This window comes from Pollachius pollachius (genome assembly GCF_949987615.1).
Source record: "Pollachius pollachius genome assembly, chromosome: 19".
In the NCBI taxonomy this organism is placed as follows: domain Eukaryota; kingdom Metazoa; phylum Chordata; class Actinopteri; order Gadiformes; family Gadidae; genus Pollachius; species Pollachius pollachius.
The window spans coordinates 1,046,150-1,059,600 of NC_136952.1; the positions used below are offsets into that span (position 1 = coordinate 1,046,150).

Genomic DNA, 13,451 nt, shown 5'->3' on the forward strand with positions numbered 1-13,451 from the left:
GGTTTTCACTCAAAATCTCACGATACATGGCCCCATTCATTCTTTCCGTCATACGGATCAGACGTCCTGGTCCCTTGGCAGAAAAACAGCCCCAAAGCATGATGTTTCCACCCCCATGCTTCACTGTAGGTATTGTGTTCTTTGGATGCAACTCAGCATTCTTTCTCCTCCAAACACGACGAGTTGGGTTTTTACCAAAAAGTTCTATTTTGGTTTCATCTGACCATATGACATTCTCCCAATCCTCTTCTGGATCATCCAAATGCTCTCTAGCAAACTTCAAACGGGCCCGGACGTACACTGGTTTTAGCAGAGGGACATGTCTGGCACTGCAGGATTTGAGTCCCTGGCGGCGTAGTGTGTTAGTGATGGTAGCCTTTGTTACTTTGGTCCCAGCTCTCTGGAGGTCATTCACTAGGTCCCCCCGTGTGGTTCTGGGATTTTTGTTCACCGTTCTTGTGATCATTTTGACCCCACAGGGTGAGATCTTGCGTGGAGCCCCAGATCGAGGGAGATTATCAGTGGTCTTGTATGTATTCCATTTCCTAATAATTGCTCCCACAGTTGATTTCTTCACACCAAGCTGCTTACCTATTGCAGATTCAGACTTCCCAGCCTGGTGCAGGTCTGAAATTGTGTTTCTGGTGTCCTTTGACAGCTCTTTGGTCTTGGTCATAGTGGAGTTTGGAGTGTGACTGTTTGAGGTTGTGGACAGGTGTCTTTTATACTGATAAGGAGTTCAAACAGGTGCCATTAATACAGGTAACAAGTGGAGGACAGAGGAGCCTCTTAAAGAAGAAGTTACAGGTCTGTGACAGCCAGAAATCTTGCTGGTTTGTAGGTGACCAAATACTTATTTTCCACCATAATTTGCAAATAAATTCTTAAAAAATCAGACAATGTGATTTTCTGGATTTTTTTTTTCATTTTGTCTCTCATAGCTGAGGTTTACCTATGATGAAAATTACAGGCCTCTCTCGTCTTTTTAAGTGGGAGAACTTGCACAATTGGTGGCTGACTAAATACTTTTTTGCCCAACTGTATGTATTAAACACACACACGCGCGCGCGGACACGCTTATTTATTGCATGAAATACACACGGAACCCCTGGTATCATTACAAATTTGCATATAAGTATGTACGCTAATGACCTGTTTAGACTTGATGAGTTAGTACTTGTTAACAATGCATTGTTGGCAATGCATGGTCTCTTGGCGTGCGTGCGTGTGTGTGTGTGTGTGTGTGTGTGTGTTAGGTGGTGTATCTGGAGGCCCAGAGTGACGGAGCAGTGTTCTCCACCCTGACCAACGGCCCCCACCCGCTCTACGTTCCTCTGCTCATGCTGCTGCTGGACTGCGGCCTCTACCTGCTGCTGGCCGTCTACCTGGACCAGGTGCTGCCCGGTACGTACTCACCTACTCACCACTCACCACTCATCACTCACTCACCCGCTCGCTCACTCACCCGCTCGCTCACTCACTCGATCACTCACTCACTCACTGACACACACACACACACACACACACACACACACACACACACACACACACACACACACACACACACACACGCACACGCACACGCGCGCGCGCGCGCGCGCGCAGGTAGGGCTGGGCGACATGGAAACAAAGATTAGCACAAGGGATTTTACATTATCACCTCTTGCCACACTGTGAAGGAAAGATCCTGTTCTAAATAGTCTGAGGGACATTCCATTAAAGTGTATACAAACAGTCAGTAACCAGTCAAACCAGTCAAGGGCCGTTCTTCACATTTAATTTAGACTATGAAACTGGGCACATCACAACACAATAGGTTGATTTCATGACCACACTACAGCATTCAAAGATAATGAATGATCATTTTGAAGTAGTGCTCATCCATGTACGAGTGCATCTCTGACTGTAGTCCTCCTCTCCACCCCTAGGGGAGTTCCGGATGAGGCGCTCGGTTCTCTACTTCCTGAAGCCGTCCTATTGGTCACAGCGTAAGAAGCGTTACGTGGAGGTGAGCTCTGTGTACGAGGCGGAGGTGAACGGCGCCCCCGCTGGAGAGGAGGCCATCGAGCCTGTGTCCCTGGAGTTCAGAGGCAAAGAGGCCATCCGGTGAGAGGCCGACCCCCCTGGTCCTCGCAGTCCGACATATGACCCCTTTGACACTGTAGACACAAGTAGAGTTTACAATGAGGGCATGTACGCTTTTAGCCGAAGTGGGTCATACACGCAACCGACGGCAAAACAGGAAAGAAGGCGTAAACGGACACTGGGTCGGAAACTGTCTGGTTTCCGACCCAGGCTCTGTGCCCCCCCGACGCTTTAACATAGTAGGACTACTAGACCAAGGGTAGATGAACACTTACTTAGGTAACCACCTCGCTTAATGTGGACAGAAATACAGGCTTCTAGCATGTTCATTTATTTCTTTGATTTGCCGAAGGATTGAATGCCATTCTGCCGCCCAGCTAAGCACCCAACTTATTTTGGGCCCAGCTCGATAACATTTATTTTTCAGTTCAGCCCGTCGGCGATGTAGATGTTAGGAACATGATCTCTCTTCATATTGACTTCCTTTCCCCTGTGGCTTAACGTTGTGCTGCCTCTCCCACGCTGCTGTCAGCATCCACAACATCCAGAAAGTCTTCAAGGAGAAGGACAGCGTGGTGGACGCACTCAGAGGTACCGCCTACACAGCACTACTCCCACATGAACAGAAACCTGTGTGTGTGTGGAGACAGGAGGTGATGTGATACAGGGTAGGAGAATCAACGTGACGAGGGATTACTCGTGGCTATTTCTTCTCAACGATACAATTTGTTTTATTTAGGACGAAACATGTCTGGAATGGAGTAGGAAGAAGTGAAACGCTTGCTTTCCTCACCTCCTTATAAACGTGTGTGTGTTACTTTTCTGTATCACCAATATCTCCACGAGAACATTTCTCAAGAATAAAGCGTGCCCATCCATGAGTCAATCCAGGAATGGGCCAGATGTTCCACCACCGGGGGGAAAAAGGATTAAGCCATAACTGTAGCTCCACAACTGTAGCAAAATAACCAGTTTGAAGATTTGGCAAACTTTTCATGGGCGCATCCCACATACTCAGCGCTGCTGCTCATCCCACAAATGCATGTTCCTTACAAATGGGGCACCATTTGTAAGGGAACTAAACAGGCTTTCCAACGGTAAAAGATTTATTGCCAAAAAGGCATTGTTACCACAGAGAAATAATCAACCAAACACAAATTTCCTTACTTTTGGTGCTAAGTTTACGTGTCAATAAATTAAATCTGTGTGTGAATGACATTCACATACAGGTTGTCATTCACACAGCCGTTCTTCTCTCTGATCTCCCATGAGGAGATGGACTCTCGTCCAACCAGTCAGTGAAACCTGTTCTGAAGCCCCCCCGCTCCCCCCCCTCACAGGCTTGACCTTTGACATCTACGAGGGCCAGATCACGGCCCTGCTGGGACACAGCGGCGCCGGCAAGTCGGCCCTGATGAACATCCTGTGTGGCATCAGTCCGCCCAGCGGGGGGGCGGCCAGCCTGTACGGCCAGCCGGTCGCGGACCTGGCGGAGGGGCCAGATCTGAAGCAGCTGGTGGGCGTGTGTCCGCAGTTCAACATCATCTTCGACGTGCTGACCGTGGAGGAGCACCTCAACATCTTCGCCGCCATCAAGGGCATCCTGCCCGCCGACGTGGACGGGGAGGTGGGTCTCCGGGGGGAGGAGTCTTTCTCTCTTTGTCTATAGAGCGGCGAAGCCTCGCCCCTTCGGGTAGAGCCCATGGGACCTATGAGATGGAAAAATATGAATGGGTTTCAATGGAGAGAAAGTAATTATTTTCTGGTCCCAGTCTTTATATGCCCCGGGTTACACATATGTTGTTTGTGGATTTAAATGATAATTTTTCATGCAAAGAAAAGAAGAAGTTTGATAATGGTTTTATGTGAGGCTGCTTTGTGAACTACAGCTCTTCACTGCTCTCTAAGCGAATGATATACGTCACCACCCGCACTTGAAACTCAGGTACAGACATGGCGATCTCTCTGCTCCACTTCACCGCTTTTTTCCAAGGGGAGGATAAAAGCATCGAAAGAGGTGAAAACCATTATAAGTTGGGGCATGTGTAGAGTTTCAGTTATGCCGATGGGAAGAATGTCGGTCTTGTCCGCGCCAGTCGCAGGGAGCGTGACGTCATATAAGAGACATGTAGTCTTTCTCATTGTGTTTTCTCTACAGCCTTTAACTGAACAATTGCACAATAAACGGTCAAACTCTTGACAAGAAAAATGATCATTTAAATCCACAAACAACATATGTGTAACCCGGGGCATATAAAGACTGGGACCAGAAAATAATTACTTTCTCTCCATTGAAACCCATTCATATTTTTCGATCTCATAGGTCACATGGGCTCTACTGGAAGGGGCGAGACTTTGCCACTCTATTAGCTCTCTGTGTTTGACGTTGCCCGCGGTTTGAAGGATTATTATGTTTTATTATATATTGTAAGATTTATTCGTTTATTGTTATTTTGAGGGTATGAAACAGAAGTCGGGAACCAAAGCATCTTAAATTTGAGTTCAGCAATACAGTCTATCATCGCCTTACTCATTCGTGAACCTCTGTTTGTGATTGATTTAAGGCTGATGATAGATTGCATTTCTGGATTTAAATTAGATTTTACATGAAACGTGGTGCAAATGTCTCTCAGGGATTCAAAGCTGCCTTTGCATTTGACAGAGCCAGGGTAATTCCCAGGTCATATTTAACATTACTTTCGCTTCTTCATTATCTACAATCAACGAAGATATTTTACAGAAGAAGAAAGAGAGAATATGACAAATAATAATACTTTCCCTTCCCTGAAAAGGTTGAATAATAATTCGAGCTCTGATGTAAAGTTGTGTGTGTGTGTGTGTGTGTGTGTGTGTGTGTGTGTGTGTGTGTGTGTGTGTGTTCCTCCAGGTGAAACGGGTTCTGAAGGAGCTTGACATGGAGAAGATCATGGATGCCCAGGCCAGGAACCTGAGCCGGGGCCAGAAGAGGAAGCTCTCCGTGGGCATCGCCATCCTAGGAGACCCTAAGGTACCTCGGCCCAGAATGGAGCTCATAACAGTGATGATCTGTGCATGCATGAATCTATCTTTATGAATGAATGAATGCATCTTTCCTTTTTTGTGCTGCCTTGTTGTGACCCGCCCCTAATGGGATAATTACATTACATACATTGTTTAATTTTTGAATAATGTAAAGTATTTTGCTGTGCGTTTCATTTAAATTGCCTTTTGAACCAAAACTCATCATCTTTGTTTGTGTCTCTGTGTCTGTCTCTCTGTGCCTGTCTGTCTGTCTCTCTGTCTGTCTGTCTCTGTGCCTGTCTCTCTTGTCTGTCTCTCTGTCTCTGTGCCTGTCTCTCTGTCTCTCTGTCTCTGTGCCTGTCTCTCTGTCTGTCTCTCTGTCTGTCTGTCTCTGTGTCTGTCTCTCTGTCTGTCTGTCTCTGTGCCTGTCTCTCTGTCTGTTTGTCTCTGTGCCTGTCTCTCTGTCTGTCTCTGTGTCTGTCTCTCTGTCTGTCTGTCTCTGTGTCTGTCTCTGTGCCTGTCTCTCTCTCTGTCTGTCTGTCTCTCTCTCTCTGTCTGTCTCTGTGTCTGTCTCTCTGTCTGTCTGTCTCTGTGCCTGTCTCTCTGTCTCTCTGTCTGTCTCTCTGTCTCTGTGCCTGTCTCTCTGTCTGTCTGTCTGTCTCTGTGCCTGTCTCTCTGTCTGTCTGTCTCTGTGCCTGTCTCTCTCTCTGTCTCTCTGTCTGTCTCTCTGTCTCTGTGCCTGTCTCTCTGTCTGTCTGTCTCTCTGTCTGTCTCTGTGCCTGTCTCTCTGTCTGTCTGTCTCTCTGTCTGTCTCTGTGCCTGTCTCTCTGTCTGTCTCTGTCTCTGTGCCTGTCTCTCTGTCTCTGTGCCTGTCTCTCTCTGTGTCTCTGTCTGTCTCTGTGTCTGTCTCTCTCTCTGTCTCTCTGTCTCTGTGCCTGTCTCTCTGTCCCTCTGTCTCTGTGTCTGTCTCTGTGTCTGTCTCTCTGTCTCTGTGCCTGTCTCTCTGTCCCTCTGTCTCTGTGTCTGTCTCTCTGTCTGTGTCTCTGTCTGTCTCTCTGTCTGTCTGTCTCTGTGCCTGTCTCTGTGCCTTTCTCTCTGTCTGTCTGTCTCTGTGCCTGTCTCTGTGCCTGTCTCTCTGTCTGTCTCTCTCTCTGTTTCTCTGTCTGTCTATCTGTCCCTCTGTCTCTGTGTCTGTCTCTCTGTCTGTGTCTCTGTCTGTCTCTCTGTCTGTCTGTCTCTGTGCCTGTCTCTGTGCCTGTCTCTCTGTCTGCCTGTCTCTGTGCCTGTCTCTCAGATCCTGCTCCTGGACGAGCCGACGGCGGGCATGGACCCGTGCTCGCGGCACCAGGTGTGGTCTCTGCTGAAGAAGCGCCGGGCAGGGCGGGTCACTGTGCTCAGCACCCACTACATGGACGAGGCCGACATCCTGGCCGGTACGCCCTGCGTCTGTCTGCACCCTGTCTGTCTCCCCTGGCTTTAAGTCCTGTTTGACAACGTTAAAGTCATTCAGGACTCCTAGTGGATCTCTCGCAGTTCTCTGAAGTATTCATTGATTTTCGCTCCTATACTATACTGCAATACTATATGAACATTTGATTACCGCTACGTTCCCGTCATATTTTTAATTCCCGCTCCACAGTTTCTGATCAAATCCGACAAAGTGATATCGTGTGATTCTTATTAAAGTGAATCCTGGTATGTCACAGGATTCTTCACAGTTTGAACTAGAAATCTGTCTGCGTTCTAGTTCCATGCGTTTTTTTCTTTCCCCGCCAGATCGCAAAGCGTTGATTTCCCACGGCCAGCTCAAGTGCGTGGGCTCCTCTCTTTACCTGAAGACCAAGTGGGGCGTGGGGTACCACCTCCGGTACTGGAGGCCTTCTCATGCACGACTGCAAATACGTTGCACTGTGTTGTTGTTCATGCGATTTGCTGATAACAGTGACCAAACTGGTCCCGGGTGGTTGAAGCAACGCTGTCTGCACCTGAGGATCATTCGTCAGGTTCAAAAGCCAAGTTTAAACAAAGCTCATGACATTGTTCCCACAGGTCGGGGAATTTGTGGAATGTCAGGGAATTTAAAAAAACTGGCCCAGACAGGAAAAGTCAGGGGATTTGCTAAATTTTTGGGACAAGTCATGGAATCATGGAATCTAGCCACCAAAAAGATCACGAAATATCTGATTTATTTCTTTACATTAAATTAATTTCCATTAAATTAAAATGGGTTGAAATGTGGTGTATATAATTAACCAGAAACTGATCATAGAGTATGTTGCCGTTATCCAATCTATCCTATCATTAACTTTGGTCTTCAAAGAAAATGTCATCTTGTGTTTAAATAAGTCGTGTAAATTCAAAATCTACATTATCAGAGTTGGAACACTGTATTCTTTTATGGTAACTAATGCACTTAACTTATTTAATAATTACTAACTAACATCATCCCTTGTCCTGTCATGTTTCTGTCCTGCTTCAGAATGTCGCTCGTCGAGGGCTGCAAGACTGAGAGCATCCAGAGAGTGGTCCAGCAACACGTCCCCACGGCCACGCTGCTACGGCAACGGGACACGGAGCTCACCTTCACGTTGCCCTTCGAGAGCATAAACACCTTCACAGGTACGGGCATGCTTTAAGGTTAGAGAACAAGGCAGGAACAATGAGCTGAGAGAACGAGAGAACGAGACAGGAACCAAGAGCTGAGAGAACAAGAGAACAAGGCAGGAACAATGAGCTGAGAGAACGAGAGAACAAGAGAACGAGAGAGGAACAATGAGCTGAGAGAACGAGAGAGAAACCATGAGCTGAGAGAACGAGAGCACCAGACAGGAACCGTTAGTACAGAGGTCTGGGTGATCAAACTATCTTAACAGTCTCCCATGCCTTCACTAAAACATCAGCTACCAATAAAACGTGTCAAAAGGACATCAACGTATGGACTTTGCCGGAGAGCTTTTAGACTGCGTGCGGTCTAGGTAGGAGTGAGTCGCCATGCGGGTCCTCACAGTGCTGTAACGCACCCCCCCTCCTCTCCCTCAGGCCTGTTCTCTGAACTCGACTCCCAGTCCCAACTCGGGGTGGTGAACTACGGCGTCTCCATGACTACGCTGGAGGATGTTTTCCTCCGCTTGGAGGCCGAGGCAGAAGTGGACCAAGCCGGTGAGTGTTGACACAATCTCCCATATCACATTAAACCCAGAGTGTGTGTGTGTGTGTGTGTGTGTGTGTGTGTGTGTGTGTGTGTGTGTGTGTGTGCTTTTGTGTGTGTGTGTGTGCTTTTGTGTAACCATGGACATTTGCGTGTGTGGCTATATGTATTTCTGTGTCTGTGTGAACCCTGGTGTTTGTGTATGTGTGTGTAACCATCGCTATACCTCTGTGTGTCCCCCTGTGTGTGTGTGTGTGTGTGTGTGTGTTTGTCTGTGTGTTGGTAACCTTCTGTGTGTGTCACCGTGTGTGTAACCATGTGTGTGTAACCGTGTGTGTTAACCGTGTGTGTGTCACCATGTGTGTCAACATGTGTGTCCTCGTGTGTGTTCGTGTGTGTCCTTGTGTGTCCGTGTGTGTCCGTGTGTGTCACCATGTGTTTTACCATGTGTGTGTCCATGCGTGTGTCCATGTGTGTGTCACCATGTGTGTCACCATGTGTGTCCTCGTGTGTCCTCATGCGTGTGTCCATGTGTGTGTCACCATGTGTGTCACCATGTGTGTCCTCATTTGTGTGTCACCATGTGTGTCCTCATGTGTGTCACCATGTGTGTGTCCATTTGTGTGTCACCATGTGCGTCACCATGTGTGTCCTCATGTGTGTCAAGATGTGTGTCACCATGTGTGTCCTCATGTGTGTCCTCATGTGTGTCCTCATGTGTGTGACCATGTGTGTCCTCGTGTGTGTCCATGTGTGTGTCACCATGTGTGTCACCATGTGTGTCACCATGTGTGTCACCATGTGTGTCCTCATGTGTGTCCTCATGTGTGTCCTCATGTGTGTCACCATGTGTGTCACCATGTGTGTCCTCATGTGTGTGTCCTTATGTGTGTCACCATGTGTGTCCTCATGTGTGTGTCCTCATGTGTGTGTCCTCATGTGTGTGACCATGTGTGTCCTCATGTGTGTGTCCATGTGTGTCCCCCAGACTACAGCGTGTTCAACCAGGACCAGGCGGAGGACGAGGGGGACTCCTGCTCCCTGGACGACACGGACCAGCGGCTGCTGACCTTCTCCGACGGGCGCTCCAGCCCCGCGGCCGGACGGGCGCTCTGGAGGCAGCAGTTCAGCGCCGTGGCCTGGTTGCACATGCTGAACATGGTCCGCGAGAGGAAGGCCTTCATCTACATGTGAGTGGGGACAGGGTCCTCTAGGGCAGGGGTGTCAAACATAGGGCCCGCGGGCCAGATCCGGCCCCCGAGATAATTTGATCAAGCCCAAAACTTGTAGAGCATACATTTCTGAGTATGTCAAAAAAAAGTACGCCTCCAACCCATTCCTGTGATGAGTTATCATTTTTTAAAGAATTAACCAAAATGCTCACTCCAGCCGCTAGGGGGCAGCCAAAATAAAAAAGGGATGGAATTCCACACTTGTCCTTCCAGGGAAAATGGACTGAGAATATACACAGAGGTGAATACAAAAGCAGTGTGCTATGTAATCAGCAAGTTTCAGTGCTCAAAGAATATAATATTCAGCGCCACTATGAGACTCGTCATAAAGAAAAATATCACCATTTGAAGAAGAAGAGGATAAAGAGGAGAAAAAAGAAAAGAGGAGATAGACAAATTGTTAGCTGGTCTGAAGAAACAGCAGTCTACTTTTACTTTCAGCCGCGAGGTCAGTGATGCAGCAGTGAAAGCCAGCTACCTTATTGCTCACGAGATAGTGCAATCATCCAAGCCATTTTCTGACGGTGAGTTTGTGAAAACATGCATGCTGAAGGCTGCAGAAGTCGTGTTCCCTGAAAAGCAATCTGCCTTTGCCAACATTAGTCTGTCAAGGAACACTGCCGCAGATAGGGTAACAGAGCTCTCAGGAGACTTGGGCAGCCAAATTAATAACAAAATCAAGTTATTTATTGCTTTTTAGGTTGCAATTGATGAGAGCACTGATGTAACGGATATTGCTCAACTGGCCATATTTATTTGGGGTGTTGATGAGAATCTTGACAATCACTGAGGAGTTCCTTGAGTTGGTGCCTATGAAGGACACTACAACAGCGAATGACATATTCATCTCTCTCGTTGGAGTGCCGTCAGCCTGTCTACAGGTGGTGCACCATCAATGGTCGGGAGAAAGGCAGGCGTTGCGACAAAATTCAGAGAGAAAGTAAAGACCGCAAATGGGGGACAAGATTTTTGGGCATTTCACTGCATTTTGCATCAAGAAGCGTTGTGTTGCAAAACACAAAAAATGGATCATGTTATTAGGGTGGTTGTAAAAACCACACTTGCTCTTAATTTCATAAGAGCGCGAGGTCTGAATCACCGTCAGTTGGACACTTTTCTCAGAGATAATGACATTCAGGCTGGCCTACCATACCACACTGAAGTACGGTGGTCAAGCCGAGGTGCTGGGCTCTATGGAGCCTGTGTCCTGCCATAATTCAAACCTGAAAAAAAAAGTTTCAAAGGCTTGTAAGTCTGGGTTTGAAAACTCAACACCTTGTAAAAAAGGTTTTGCAACACTGAAAAAAGAGATTACAGCCTGAAAAACTTTAAACTTTAATTTTTTATTTATTTTCCCCGGTGTCCATTTACGGTTTCCGTACCCAGCCATGGTTCCAGAAAATGGAAAACAAAATCAACCACGCAGGTCGCTTGTTATTCTTGTCATCGGCAGAGCACTGTCAATCACGCACAGCCCGGTCAACGGCACACGTGATTGGAATGTACGTCAGCAGAGAGCAACCAATAGGTTTAGAGCCAAATGGTCCCGCCCCCAGGAACGTTTTTTTTTTCCTTTTTGCAGATCAACGATTTCAGACCTATGACTGTCAGGGAGTTTCAAAACGAATGCGCGACAGACTGACACTCGAGATAATTGACTTGCAGTGTGATACCAATACGAAGGAGAAATTTGCGTCGGTGGGCTTGGACACATTTGATCAATATCTCTTGCCAGGGTACCCCAAATTAACAACCCTGGCTGCAAAGGTTTTATTCATGTTTGGGACTACTTATCTTTGTGAACAGGTGTTCTCTGTAATGAACCTAAATAAAACAAAGCACCACTCAAGGTTAACAAACACACACTTGAAACACTCAATATCAGGTGTCAATCCTGAGAAGCAGCACATTTCACACTTGTGAAATGTGCTGCTTCTCAGGATTGACACCTGATATTGATGCACTCGTAAAGGCTAAAAGAATCCAAGTTTCAGGAGCAGCAGCAGCAGCAAAAAAAAAGGTTCATCAGCAAGTAGGCCTGGGCCTAATTCTTGTGATGCTCTTTCAGAAATGTTTGCACTCTGATGAATACAGATCTTTGAAAATAAGTTTACTCAGGTTTCATGTTAAAAGACAATATAAAAAATATTGTGCAGTATATCATTCTCAGCTTCAGTAGCCTACAAAACAGTTTGATCTGATGTAGCCTAATCTCATTGCTCATGCAATGCAATAACTTTTGTTTGTTTATTTTATTTCTATGTGCACATTTACATTTTCAAGGCAGTATGATAGCTTTCTTCATAGCTCCCACCTGAGTTTGTTTAGTGTGGTGAGTTGGTTCAGGTGTTCAGATGTCAAAATGATTCACTCAACTCTATAAAAATAAACTAGTTATAAATGAATGTGAAATGCATTTTATTTCAATTCCATTGGCCTATCTGTGAATAAATGTGTTGTGCTAATATAGATCCTTGTGATCTGTGATTATGTAGGCTACACATGTAGGCTGAATGATAAAGCATAGTACTGAAAAACAAAGCTAAAGATTTAGAGTTGACGTAGGTTATTTTGCCATTATTTTACTGGTCCGGGCCACTTGAGATCAGATGGGCTGTATGTGGCCCCTGAACCAAAATTAGTTTGATGCCCCTGCTTTAGAGACATATGAGGGGGACAGGGTCCTTTAGAGACTGGGATAAGGGTGATATATCTGCATCTGAATGCAGAACCGCAGCCAACGGAACAAGCGTTTATTTTTGGTGTTTGTTGTAACGTCGGACCGTTTGGCCTTCAGTGTTTTCTGGTGCTGGCTGTAGGGGGCGCCGTTCATTTTGGCATCTCGATGTCCATCCTCTTCCTCTGATCCTACATAATGGAGGGGGGTTGCATGGTGCATGGTGGTGATGCTTGTTAAGGTTTTTATCTGTGCGAGGGGTGTTGTCAAACAAAAACCCTTCACATGTTCCCAACTGTATAGAGGGATGATAGGGAATGAGCTCCTTTCTGTCTCGGCCAGTCTGGGCATGCTGCAGGTGTTTGTGCTGGCCATGGTGATGCTCTCGCTGGTCACCGGACACATCCAGATCCACTCCTCGGACCGCGAGTTCCGGCCCCTCTACCTGCTGAAGAGGAACCAGGCCCCCAGGAAGTACGCCACCAGCCTGCTGGTCCAGAACTCCTCTGGTGAGTCCTCCGCTAGAGTCGGCTGACTGGCAGAGTTTCAGGGGCGCCAGGGGTGCACGCCCTTATTGTATGTAGTATGTTCTGGCACTTTAAAATAGTAGTAAGCACTGTGTATAGAATGTTATCCTAGCTATCTTTGTTGTCTACGGGGAATGGGTTAACCTAGGGATTGTTGGTGCTTGGCACTTACTTTACCTTACTGTACCGACAGAGATATATGATTGTTTTTCCTTCTTCTGACAAATGTACTTATAGTAGGTCAGTTTGAAAAGCATCTGCTAAACATCCTGAATGCAGATGCAGATTCTCACTGTGGTTCTTAAAGCAGAATTTACCGCCAATATGTCCCCAAATATCTGTACCGTGAGTTGACCCTACACACACCCACTTGTGGCCCCACTGTGTCCAGACTCGGACATCTCCAGCTTCATCCACAACCTGGAGGCCCAGGACATCAAGGTGGAGCTGATGAAGCAGAACGACTACATGGCCGCCGCTCCGCACAGTGCCGCCATCAACGTCACTGGATCCAGCAAGGTGAGAGAGAGAGAGAGAGAGAGAGAGAGAGACTCGGATTGTGAGACGGCCGTCTGTCCGCCCACTCTCTGGGTCACACTCGGGTTGTAGCGGGTCTAACTCTTGACACCAAAAGTGCGAGTTTGCTCTCGTTTTGAAGCATATTGGAGGGGGAGGGGCTCTCTCTCTCCTTCTCCACCATGGCCGAGATAACCACCACTATGAGTCTTATCTTGTTGTGGAAGGACCAGAGACGTCGGAGAACCCAACGCAGTCATTCAAAT

General features: G+C 47.1%; 1 protein-coding gene across 3 annotated transcripts in view; it reads left to right on the top strand.

The window, feature by feature from the left end:
* The window catches only part of abca5 (ATP-binding cassette, sub-family A (ABC1), member 5), a gene marked incomplete at its 5' end in the record, with an annotated part of 40,039 nt that overhangs the window by 10,615 nt on the left and 15,973 nt on the right, over positions 1–13,451 (top strand). For all 3 annotated transcript variants that reach the window (XM_079756510.1, XM_079756511.1, XM_079756509.1), the window contains 12 exons: positions 1,257–1,404; positions 1,929–2,106; positions 2,618–2,676; positions 3,426–3,712; positions 4,973–5,092; positions 6,380–6,518; positions 6,862–6,952; positions 7,565–7,704; positions 8,125–8,244; positions 9,222–9,423; positions 12,485–12,651; positions 13,061–13,188. In XM_079756510.1, the coding sequence (XP_079612636.1) occupies positions 1,257–1,404; positions 1,929–2,106; positions 2,618–2,676; positions 3,426–3,712; positions 4,973–5,092; positions 6,380–6,518; positions 6,862–6,952; positions 7,565–7,704; positions 8,125–8,244; positions 9,222–9,423; positions 12,485–12,651; positions 13,061–13,188 (1,779 nt within the window). The remainder of the gene's footprint in view (positions 1–1,256; positions 1,405–1,928; positions 2,107–2,617; positions 2,677–3,425; positions 3,713–4,972; positions 5,093–6,379; positions 6,519–6,861; positions 6,953–7,564; positions 7,705–8,124; positions 8,245–9,221; positions 9,424–12,484; positions 12,652–13,060; positions 13,189–13,451) is intronic.